The following is an 11,641-nucleotide window of genomic DNA, read 5'->3' on the forward strand; positions in this document are numbered from 1 at the left end:
GACGCCGCCTCATTGCGCTTGCCGCCCAGCGCCGGGAAGAGTCCGCAGCTCTGCAGGCCGTAGGGCAGGTCGGCGGCCGGGGGCAGGTAGACCCCGCCGTGGGCGTAGTAGCCGCTGCCGCCGCCGCCCCCCGCGCCGCCGCTACCGCCGCCCGCCTCGCCTCTGCCAGGGCTGATGAGGGAGTCGACCAAAAAAGAGTTCGCAGCGGGGCTCTCCGAGCATGACATTGTTGTGGGATAATTTGGCGAAGGAAGCAGATAGCCCTTTCTGGCTGACATTTCTTGTGCAAAACATGCTGAATACGATTAGCAATCCCCCCGCACCGCGGCGGGCACCCGCAGCCAATCCCGAGCCAGAGTTTCCGCGCGACCACTCCCAGTTTGGTTTCGTAGGCGCTGGACGCTCTCGGAGGGCGCCCTCAGAGCCCGCGATTGATATAAATATGTAATCTGTATTGATGGACCGAGAGATGCACGCCGGACCCCTCGGTGGATGGTGGGGGGCCTGGCCCCTGGGTTCGCCCCGCCCCTTCCCGGACGTGAGTCCCCAGGCAGGGGTCTGTTTGACGTGCCCTTGGGCCCCGCGCAGTTAACAAGTGGCATGTTTATCGTGCGCGCCCTGTCCGCCTTGGGCGCCCCTCATCCCTGAAGCAGAAGAGACCACTAGCCCGAGGCGCGTTCTGACCACTGAGAGGCCCTGTCGGGGCTTCAAGCTCTTCCCCTTCAGCCATGGACCTGCAGCTGGCCCCAGCTCTGGATTCTGGCTCCCAATGTGTTCGACCTGGTTCCAAGGCCACCAAGACCCTCAGAGTGTCGGGAATCCAGAGCAGACAGGGAGCTGGATCACGCCACTTCTATTTTTCCGCTTCGCACCAGGAGTTCCTCCCCGAATACAATGACTGGGCTTTGGCCCCTCAGGCCCCATGCTCTCCTTCCCCAATCGATTGATCCAGTTAGGGTCTTTGCCTCTGTCAGGCTCACCTGGATCTCCTTCCCCGCAACTCCTGTCTGCAGTGGGAAGTGACCGGGCAGCCTTGGTTGAAAAGACTCTCCCACCCCCACGCCGGATGCCAGAGCCAGGTTCAGGCTCCCCGCTAGCCCCATTCCCCTGGCGAGCCTCCTAGCTCACATGCCGTTTCAGGGAAGTGAAGCCTTGGCCCTTGAGGTCTTTAACCTGTCCGGAGGGGGAATCCGGAGAGGGGAACTTGTAAGGGGGCGCTTGGCGGCCACCTCTGTCACTTTGTTCTCCGGCTCTCCGCCTTTAGGCTTGGCATTTGCACCCTCCCCGAGGCTATGACTAGAACCAGTGTCACCACACTCCTGCCTCTCCGTCCCCTCCCCTCTTCCCCCCTCCCCTCCAAATCCGCGGCTGGGGCAGCCCTCGCTCCCGCAGTGCGCGCACTTTAACGAGGCCCGCGGTGAGGAAATCCGTTCCCTGTGAGGTCGGGCTGGGCTCATGGCCCAGATATAGGAGAGCTCTGCGCCCAGGCCCTTTGCTCCGCGGACACCGGGCCTCCTTTTTCTCTGGCCCTGCCAGGGGCACCCTCTTAGTCAACTGAAAACGGCCGGCCAGGTCGGGGGCTATCCCCCAAGTGTGGGCTTCATACATGTCTCAGGAAATGGAACTTCTTCCGGCCGGATCCGGTGGAGCCCGGGAGGTCGCTGCCTTACCCCTGGACTGCTGGCTACATCTCTCCAGAGCGCCCCAAGGCCTGCTCGCCCGCCAGCTCCGGCCTCTGCAGAGGCCTTGGCTGGAGCTGCTGAACGCCAGGATCCCAGGAAGCAGAACGCTCAGGCCTCCGCGCCGCAGGAAAAGATCCGGGCACCCGGGCAGATCAGCCCGGAACTTGGCCGGATCCCTGCCGGTATGAACCTCATCTGAAGAGGATGAGGAGCCTAAGAGACCCCCTAGAGCGCACAGGAGAGCTGGCGTCAGAGCCCGGCTCTGGCTTCTGCGATTCAAGCAGCTGTGGTCTCTGCCGGCCCCGGCTGCTCTGCGCGCGTCGCCCGGGAGGCCGCGCCACCGCTGCGCTCGCTCTGACCACCTCCATCTCTGCGCCCACGACTGGCTCTGCCGACTGAGCCTCGGGGTGAAGAGGAGGAGGATGGAGAGAAAAAGAAGGAGAGAGGGACAGAGGAAGAGAGAAGTGGGGAGAGTACGAGAGAGAGCCAGTTCTCTCCAGCCGGACAGGGTCGTGAGGCCGCAGCAGCGGCGCAGCCGAGGCCGCCGAGGGTCAAGTCATGGGGTCTGCGCGGAGACACTGTGAACTCGCCTTCTCTTTCACATCGCTCCCGCGCACAAGGCCAAGGCAAACTGTCACCCGGTTAGGCCCATGAGGCCACTTACCGGTCCTTATCTCTAGTTCACCAAGAGGGTGAAACCGGCTGGGACTGCTGCGCTTAGCAGTTTCACCGAGAAATGCCACAAAAGTCGCGGACTGAGAAGGACGCTTTCCCCTTCAACACTGCCCATCCGTCTCGGAAAAGCTCTGGCGAGTGGGAAGTGGGTCCCTAGAGTGGCGAGGGTTCCTTGAGGAACATGAGCCCCCGGCTGGCCAATCGGCGGGATTTGGGGCCTAGAACCCGTTCTTCTCAGAGCTAAACGCAGAAAGCAGCACCCCAGGCCGCAGGCTTCTCCAGAAAGGCCAGTGGCCACTGGGGAATACATTTGAGGTGGTGGGGCCTACGGATATTAAAATGAAGGACAATGATCTAAACCTGTCTTTCATAACCTTTTTTGGAAGTTAGAGCCCCTTTAGAAAATCTAAGGCAAATTCTTACTCCTATACTGTGAAAAATGCACATCTGCACATTCACACAATTTGATCCGTCATTTTCAGGGGGTTCGCACACCCCTCAAAGCCTTTCCCTTGGGCATGCCAGACGCCCTCGAACCCACAGTTTCCTGAGATTCAGCCACCCTGCCAGCTTGACTGGTAAGACAAGCTTGGTGCTCGGCTGCAGGCGGCTCAGGCCTAGTCCCGGTTAAGGCCCTGCCGGCGGCCAAATGGGCTTCTAGGCTGAAAGGGATCCAGGAGCAGGAGTGCGCACTGCCAACCAAGGTTACACATGTCAGCTTGGTACTGCATGTGCCACGAGAAGGCTGCCCCAGCTGAGGAGTGGAAGAACTGGAAGGCTTGCTGCAGGCCTCCCAGACCGTGGCATTGGCACTTGGGTCTTCACCCGCCTTTGGGGAGAGCCAGATGTTTTTCTCCAGCGTGACTTTTTTCTGCCTTGTAATAAACCAAACGGGGATGTTGGGTTTGAGCCGTTTCTTCCATTAATTAAAAAAAAATGTGTAAGCCTGTGGCGTTTGGGAGGGGGGAGCATTTCGGGCCAAGGACCGCCGCCCCACCCCCACCTCCACTTGCAGAGCGGGGAGCACAGCGAGAGACTGCAGGAGGCTGTGGGTGCGCCCTGGTGCGGACTGGCTGGCAGCCTCTGGTTCAGAAGAGAGGACAACGACGCCGCCGCAGAAGCTCAAGTTAAACGCCGCTGCGCTCCCAAGGGGTCTCGGAGTCCCCAGCATCCCAGACCAGCCCCAAAACTCCACGCTCGCTAGACTGTAACACGCAGTTGTGAGCTTCCTCAATAAAATATTCCATTTATCGATTGCTTCCACTTTCCCGAGCCCCCCACCCCCACCCCAGATTAAGAAAAGCGATTCAATTGTAGCGTGGGTCGGCTTTTGCCCACTGTCTCTCCCTCTTGCCGGTTCGCTTTCTTTCCCTCTCTCCCTTCCGCCCTCCCTCCCAACTGCTGAATTTCTCTTTAGCCCTCAAATGCCTTTGACCTAAAGCCGTTTGATGCCTGCTTGCCTCAACCAGGCCTGTGCAGCGGTCACCTGGCAGCCGCTAGGGCCAATTTTTTAATTGGGAGTAAATATCAGCCATTTCTACCTGGGTGGCAACTCTCCCCCACCCCCCACCCCAGCAAGACTACGGAGCCAAGGAAAGGCCAGGCCCTTGGAAAAAGCCCTTTGGTGAGGATTACGCTGCAGCTCATGGTAGGGAGTTCCTCTTTCTGAGTAGGCCCTTGCAAACGAGGAGAAATAATAAACCGTTATTAAAGGAAAAAAGTTATTTTTTAAAAAAATACTAGGCCCTGAGGTTGAGATAGCCAGTAAACAATTTGGATCTGCAGGCTGCTCTCAAAGCTTTCGGGGGGCTCCGAATTATTCGGTGGACTGTGGTGACGTGCTGCAGCCCCGTAGAAGAAAAATAAACACTTTCCACATATCCGGCTTTAACCAGAATTCAGGGCTTCTGCGATTCAAGTAGCAGCACTTTCACATAGAAAAAATTTTCCTAAGCAATGATGTTCTTTTCCCGTTCATCTATAAAAACATTGGCATTTCCAGGGAAATTTGATGTGCCTGTCTGCTTTGAATTGATCAGGTGCAATCGATCCCTAAACAACACACTTTAAAATTTTTTTTCTAAATCAAACCACTGAGCTGGCCCTTTTCCTCTCGGGTGTCTTTTCACGCACTCCCTGAATTGCAATATGTTTAGTCCTGTCTGCAATAAACCGCTGCTAGCTTTGAAACTGGAGGCATCTGTCTGGAACTTTTGCGAAGGCTGGAGCTCTAGAGAGCAGCTTACCGTGTGGCACCCACTCTTTCCTCTATGGCCTTATCCTGGCAGAGTTCGGGAGCCCGCCGTGAACAAAGACCAACGGCTTTTGGTCGGCAAAATTTGTATACACACACACACACACAAAGGCAGCACCCACTTTCTCTGGGATTCCTCCACTCATTCATACATTGTATATATGGCGGAAAGAAAATAACTATTTCAATGAAAGGAATGAAGAAAAGGTTAGGATAATAAAATTAAATACGGAAGAGAATTGGAAACCAGTCCCCCGAAGATACGTGAATTATGATGATTTCAAACTTGGTTTATGAAAACCCTGATGGCGTGATTGCCCGATCGATCAGTTAGCTTTTGAAAATGCGTAGGTATTTATCAACAGCGGCTTCAGTCAAAAATAAAACGCGCCTTCTGGAATTGACCTTTTCGAAACAAAGATTTCCCCCAAGCAGCCCAGCAGACCTAGGGAAGGCACCTAGTCGCAAACCAGCCACCTCCCGGATGTCTGCCCCGGGGAATAAGCCGGCTTGAGCCATTGTTTCGAGTAGAAACTTTCTGTTTTCTCCAGTCCCGCCATCCCCCCTTTTTTTCTTTGCCCCTACAAACCCCTTTCCCAGCACAACCAAGATCCTCTTACCTGGACAACCCCCCACCCCCATCCCAGCTCCTTCCATTTTGAATATTTCTACAAAATCGAAAGATCACCTTGGGGTGAGATGCTGGCACAGGGATCTAAAATCGTCAACTTTTCCACTCAGGCCTCCCCTGCTTTCCAACCTTAGGGGCGATGGGAGAAGGGGGGGGGTCCTAACGCCTACTGCGTCACCCCCAAGCGCACAAACTCAGCCGCGTTGCCTAGTCCTGCTAGGACATCGGCCACCTCCACGCCCCCGCCCCAGCCAGACTGAAATTACTAAACTTGTGGCCTCTTACCTTGACACGTTTCCGAAATCACTGCCGAGGGACAGCTGGCTTCTCTGCGCCGCGACGCCTGCGAGGCCTAATAAAGCCTCGTTGCTTCCAATTACCACACCAACCACTTCTTGAAGGCGAGCCCCTCTTTTTTATACGAAGGGGTGCAGGACAACTGAAATAATGTAACGTGCTGCTCTTAGTATCAGAAGCGAACAAAGGCCAAGAATCGCGCTGGGGTTCCTGGCTCCCCGGCGGCTTTGACATTGATCGGAAGTGCGCCATCTCGTGGCGGCTGCGCGCCTAGGCCCAGCCGGAGATCCAGCTCCAAGCCGGGAGAGGAAAGCCAGCTCCCGGCAGAGCGAGAGGGAGAGAGAGGGAGAGAATGTGCCCAGCCCGCTGCTATTGAGATCACATTTTTACATCTAAGAAATTGCTGCAAAACCCCAGCCGGGTTTATAGCGGCGCATTCCAAATATGCAAATTGGCCGGCCCCAGACGGGTTTACGACCACACTGTCACAGCCATCGGAGGATGGGCTTTTATTGGGCTCGGAAATCAAACTGGCGCCCTCTCACCGTCCTCCTGCGAGCAATCCTCCTGGCTAGACTCTCTCTAGCTACTTATGAGAATTTGGTTAATCTTTAACCATCCCAAAGGAAGTCTTTCCCTAAATCCGAGTCTTCCCTGCCCGCTCCCTCCCCTCCCCCCAGGAGGGCCCTTGTTTGGTCTCTGTGTGTCTATCAACCTAGACATTCATCTTGGGGTCTGTCCCACTCCCCTTTCAGCTTGATTTCCCCAGTCGCGCCAGTTAGACAAACACACAAACAGATAAACTGAGAGGGGCCTGGGGTCTGGGGCCTCTCTCCAAATGCAGCCCTCTATGTCAAGCTGCTCGCTGCCTGGGTGGCTAGGGAGAGGGTGGGGTAGGTGGGCAACAAAAGGCTCTGGTCTTTCTGCCCTGCTCCTCAAGGTTATGGGTGATGTCCAAATTTAAGGCAGAAGTTCAAAGGCAGCAAACAAAGAGACAAACCGGCATCTTTCTTTCCCCAAAGGGAAAAGGCCGCCTCAGCTGGGAGCTGGGGAGAAAGCGCTCCTGAGAGTCTGATCTGCCTTGGTACCCAGACCCGCCTCCCTCTTGTTGAAGGCGACCCAAGGACACCCCAGAGTAGTTCTGCTTGCTTCAGGCCTCCCAGTCCTGAGGTGAGCCAGCCCAGCCTGGGGTCAGACCCATCTGTCGCCTCAGCTTCCAAGTTGTCCCAGGGCTGGGGCCAGTCTGATGGGGATGAGGCCCCATATTCCAGGCCCTCAGGTGCCCTGTCCCTGGGGCCCCCCACTTCCCACAAGGACATGGCCAGCCACCTTGGCCTCCTGTCCGTCTTCTACTGGAGTTAAATCCTCCTGAGTCTCCTCCCCACCCCTCAGAGGCCTAGTAACTCGCCCCTTTACTGGGGAGGGGTGCTGGGGGGGCAGACATTTGGCAGTAAAAGGTGAGCAGGGAGAGGAATGTCACACCAGAACCCGACACTCAAGTTTCCACCGTCTTTATTTTCCTTGTGCCCCGTCGCCTGTATACATGCTACGACACACACCGTGGGTGAGAGTGGAGGACAGGCCAACATTCCCGTTACAAACAAAGCCACAAGACATTTCTTAACACAGGGAGACAGAGGGGATTCAACCGGAGGGTGTCTGGCTTTCCTGCCAGGTCCCCAGGCCCTGGCGGTCCAACTCCCTCTAAGCATCCCCCTAACGCTTTCCAAACGTAGCAAGAGATTAAAAAGACCATTCCCCACCCCCTTCCCACCCCCCGACAACATCCCAAAGGAAATCAACTAATGGTTAAAAAAAATATTCAAACAAAATAGGTTATGGTTCCTTTATTTACAAGTCTTTGAACACCATCCCTGTATGAAGCATACATTCAAATATCCTTAGCAGTGAGTGAGCTTAACTGTGGAACACTGTAAACAGATAGAGCCTTTAAATATTTTTTTTATCATCTTTTGTTTCCCTCTACATTGCATCTTTTTAAATTCGCTTTGGTTCCTGCAGAGAAATATATATATATAATATAATATTTATCTTTTAAAATATTATCCAAACCACTCTCGGGTCTTGGGAGGTCGCTGGAACCTTCCAAGTGCAGTTCTGCGCTCGCGGAGGACAGAGTGCAGCGCTGGAACAGGGTGTTTTGGGGGGCTCGAGCACCTCATAGCCGGGGGCTGCTGGTCAGGCCCTGCTGCCCCATTGCTGGACGCTGAGCAAATCCAAGTTTCAATTAAGTGTGGCAGAGGCTTTGCCAAACTGCTGCTCTCCACAGGCATTTCCTGCAGAAAGCAAACTCCGGTGGTCTGGACACAGCCTCTTGGCTTTTCGATGTCTTCTGCCTGGAAACCGTCTGCCCTGAGACCCACCGGCTTCAGGCCTCAGTAGAAGGTCAGGACAAGACCCTGGGCTGGTAGGAAGAAAAGCCAGGTGGGCCATAAAACGTGGCTGCTAGGAGCTCCGACTTGTGATAGTGGACGGCTTGGTGGGGTGGAGAGCCACTACCGCCACCTGTAATTGTAATTTTTTTTCTTCGAGGTTGTGCAGCCCTCTCCCCACCTCATATTCACCTCTTAGTCCAGTCGCCTTTCACACTGGCTTTGGAAAACAGTCCTCATTGCCATTCCTCAGCCCCATTCTGGGCATCAAGGATCCCCTCCTTTCTTCTGCCCCTGTCCCGGAGCTGAACTGGGTTCGAGGAGTGCAAAGCTTCCTGATGCAGGGGCCCTGGGAGTGGGCAGGCTCTATGTGGAGGGTCCTGGGCAGGGGTCAGCCTCTGGGGGGCCTGGCAAGTGGCCCAGTCCTAGGTGGAGACCACACCCAGCCCCAAACTCCGCAGTCTCTAACAGTGAGCCACCAGGGGTCCCAAACCATTCATTCTAGTTGACGCACAACTCTTCCGATCCAATTAGTAATAGGAATCTTAATCATGAATGCCCAAGCAAGTCCCAGGCCGCCTCCTGCGGGCCTGTCTCCGTCTAGCCTCCCCTCTTTTGCACACCTCCTCTCTTCAAAAGTCACTGTGTGGCTTGACCTTGTCAAGGGGGAAATCTGCACATAATCTCAGTATATGAAGCCCCCCACCCCATCCCAGGCGGCTGGGGCCTTAGAGGAGAGGGTTGGCGGAGTAGTACTGTAAACGGTCTCTGTTAATTTTTTTTTCCTTCATTCTTCTGTTCTGAAACCAGATTTTGACTTGACGGTCGGTGAGGTTGAGCATGCGAGACAGCTGCAGGCGCTTCTCTTTGTTGATGTAGACACTGAAGAAGAACTCCCGCTCCAGCTCCCGGATCTGGTACTTGGTGTAGGGGCAGCGCTTTTTGCGGGTGCGCTGGCCACCTGTGGAGGTAGAAGCAGGCAGGGTGTGAGCCAGGCTCGGGGGCTGCAAACCCAGAGCCCAGACTATGGAGAAGGTTCTGGCCCCAGGGACAGCACCCCCTGCCCAGGCCCGCTCCAGGTCTCCCCAGACACCCCGCACTTAGGCTCCTACTGCCGACTGGAGACAGGCTGCAGGCGGAGGCTCAGCCCCAGATAAAAGCTAGCTCCCTAAATAGGTCCCCGGGGAAGCTGCTCCTGCTGCCCCCGGAGCAGAAATGAAGGTTCCTCACTGCAACAGGCGAGTTTGCTCGGCCGAAGCCGCTTTCAAAGCAGCCGAATAGGGGTTGCTGGCTGCCTCCCGCCCCACCCGACTAAGCAAGCAGCCGCGCGCCGAGAAATATCACCTTCCAGCACCTAGGCGGCCGGGTCCCGGGCATTAAACCCGGCTCCAGCCCCAGTCTTACCGCGTTGCGGCCTTGACTACTCGGCCCTCGTTAACATGTGGGGAGGCTGCCGGGTCTTTGTCAGCAGCGAACCTGAGCCCTGGCCACTAGCTCCTGCCTCCCCCGGCCAGCGTCCGGGCTCCCGGGAGGTGGAAAGGTGGCGGCGGAAGGCCCCAACCCTGGGCCTTCCCTGAGACTGCTTGCCACACAGCCACCCGGGCCCCCAGGCAAGGCAGGAGTGCTGTCTAGGTATGGTGGAGGCAAGGGAGACTTTCTGAAGCTGGAGGAAGGTTCAGCTTGCTCCTCTTTTCAAAGAAAACCCCACAAGCCGTTTTTTAAAATCCGCTTTTGACAGATTGAATAACAATTGCGAGCAACACGCAGTTAGACAGAAAGCGGCGCGTAATTGCCACCGCGCGGGAGGAAAATGGCCTTCCTTTGGACAAAAAGGCCAACTTTAGGTTAATTTGTTTCTTTTAATATATTGCTCGAGCTAAGCGGGCTACTTTATCTGTTCAACACGCTCCTAGCGCCATCGTTAAACAGCGATGCCTTTGAATCTCGGCCGACACTAGGGTCCCGGCGCAACACATGGCTTTTATAAAAATCTCTGGATTACCTCGCTATCAAAGGCTCCCGGAGCCCTTGCAGGGGGAATTTACAGACGCCCACCTCCGGCTCCCCAGCCCCGAGCTGGCCCCGAGCAGGGTCGAGCTGCCGGGCTTGGGAGCTGAGAAAGGGAAAAAAGGAGTTGGTTTTTTTTGCAGGCATGCCTTGGCCGGTGGGTATTTCACGGCCAATTTCAGCACTCGCCACGTGATCCCGCCTTTTATAACAAAGTTTTGTTGGGGGAAACCTAAAGGCCCTTCATAAACCTTATATGCTTATAAAACAGCATATAAAAATTTAACAGCGGTGCTGCGCTAGATTTCCAACTCCCCTTTCATAAAGCGCAGGGCGCTGCCTTTATACGTACTGGAGCCGCCGGCCTTGTCCTCAGTGTGGCCGGAAGACGACTCGGGGCTGCTGCTGCCCTCGGGGCGCCGCCGCCGCTCCTTCTCCTCAGCCGCCGCCGCCTCCCGGCAGCCGCCGCCGCCGCTGTCCGAACTTGAAGTTGCCGGCGCGCCGGTGGCTGCCGCCGCCGCTGCCGCCGCCGCCGCCGCCGCGGAGATCGCCGCAGCTGCCGGGGGCCCCTTCTCGGCGCTCTTGTCCCCAGGGTAGTCGGAGGAGGCGAGGTTTTCCGGGGTGCCGTAGGCAGTCTCGAAAAACTGGTCGAAAGCCTGTGGCAGGACACCGTTCCTGCCCACGGTGCTATAGAAATTGGACGAGACGGCGGGGGTGGGGTGGTGGTAGACGTTGGCGGAGCTCTTGGCCAGCACGTCGCCAGGCACGCCGGCCGCGCTGGGGGCCTGCAGGCAGTCTCTGTGCACGAGCTCCTCCGCGGAGTAGCAGTGGGCCAGATTGCCGCGGGGGTGCCATTTAGTGGCGGGCTCAATGGCGTACTCTCTGAAGGTCACTTCGCGCACGGGTTGGACCTGGGGCAGGTTGGAGGAGTAGGAGTATGTCATTGGGCGCGAAGACGGGGTCTGGGGCAGAAAAGAAGGGAGGCTGGAGAAATCTGGACCCGAGACGTAGTAAGTACAACTTGGCAAATACATGTTAGAGGAGCAGGGACCACGCTCATCAAAATCCATCATTGGGCTACCTGGGGCTCTCCGCAGTAGCCGAGCTTAACATGATTCTCCACTGCAGCTGCCTCTTTGAAGCGGATCCGTGAAGTAGAAATTTGGAGACGTAAGCTGACGTGGAAATCTATCCCCATCCTTAGCAGGGAGGTGCTGGTCATGTGACCCGATGTTGAAATTGACAAGCTGCGAGCTAGTCCTGGCCTTTTTTTTCCCTTTCCTTTCCCCCCCACCCTCCCTCCCCGGCTTCCTTTCTTTGTAGCCACCTCGGGAAGCAACAGATCATCACTCGATGTTCTCACCGAAAGCACGTAATCGCCGGTGTAACTCATGTTGGCTGGGGGCCTCCAGGCGCGCGGCGAGGATGGGGTGCGCTCAGCTGCCTGGTCCCGGCCCTCAAGTGGCGCCGAGGGCGGTGAGAGAGCTCAACGCCCGCCCCTCCCTCGGGTGAGGGATGCCCCAGGCTGGGGGTGGTCGGGTGGGAGCCCGTGGTCTCGGTGCCTATTCACCCGGAGTCTCGCGTTCGCGCCCCCTTCTTCGTCCCCCCACCCACCCCCTGCACAGGCTTGCTCAGGGAACCACCTCTGCCTGCGACCCTGGTCGGACCCCCTTTGGGGCCAGGGTTCGCAGCCGTGGATGTG

The 11,641-nt window shown here is 56.6% G+C and overlaps 2 protein-coding genes across 2 annotated transcripts in view; both read right to left on the reverse strand.

The window, feature by feature from the left end:
* HOXA10 (homeobox A10) overlaps window positions 1-278 on the reverse strand; it is a 2,430-nt gene extending 2,152 nt beyond the window's left edge. The window contains 1 exon segment of the mRNA XM_023732271.1: window positions 1-278. This exon segment is cut by the window's left edge and continues 19 nt beyond it. Coding sequence (XP_023588039.1) covers window positions 1-278 — 278 coding nt within the window.
* An 8,382-nt stretch (window positions 279-8,660) lies between these two features.
* Window positions 8,661-11,071, reverse strand: HOXA11 (homeobox A11). Its single transcript, XM_004377483.1, has 2 exons — window positions 10,292-11,071; window positions 8,661-8,893 (listed from the first exon to the last, which is right to left on the reverse strand). Exons 1-2 carry the CDS (start codon window positions 11,010-11,012, stop codon window positions 8,661-8,663), a joined length of 954 nt encoding a protein of 317 aa, XP_004377540.1. The 5' UTR covers window positions 11,013-11,071.
* Between the last annotated feature and the right edge of the window lie 570 nt (window positions 11,072-11,641).

Source organism: Trichechus manatus, unplaced genomic scaffold (assembly GCF_000243295.1).
Source record: "Trichechus manatus latirostris isolate Lorelei unplaced genomic scaffold, TriManLat1.0 scaffold00050, whole genome shotgun sequence".
Lineage (NCBI taxonomy): Eukaryota > Metazoa > Chordata > Mammalia > Sirenia > Trichechidae > Trichechus > Trichechus manatus.

Excerpts from the sequence above, each read along its gene's own strand:
- HOXA11 (XM_004377483.1), bottom strand. The coding sequence starts at position 11,012 with ATGATGGATTTTGATGAGCGTGGTCCCTGCTCCTCTAACATGTATTTG. Across the intron at positions 8,894-10,291 it reads GGACAAGGCCGGCGGCTCCA|GTGGCCAGCGCACCCGCAAA; the intron begins GTACGTATAAAG and ends CTACCTCCACAG.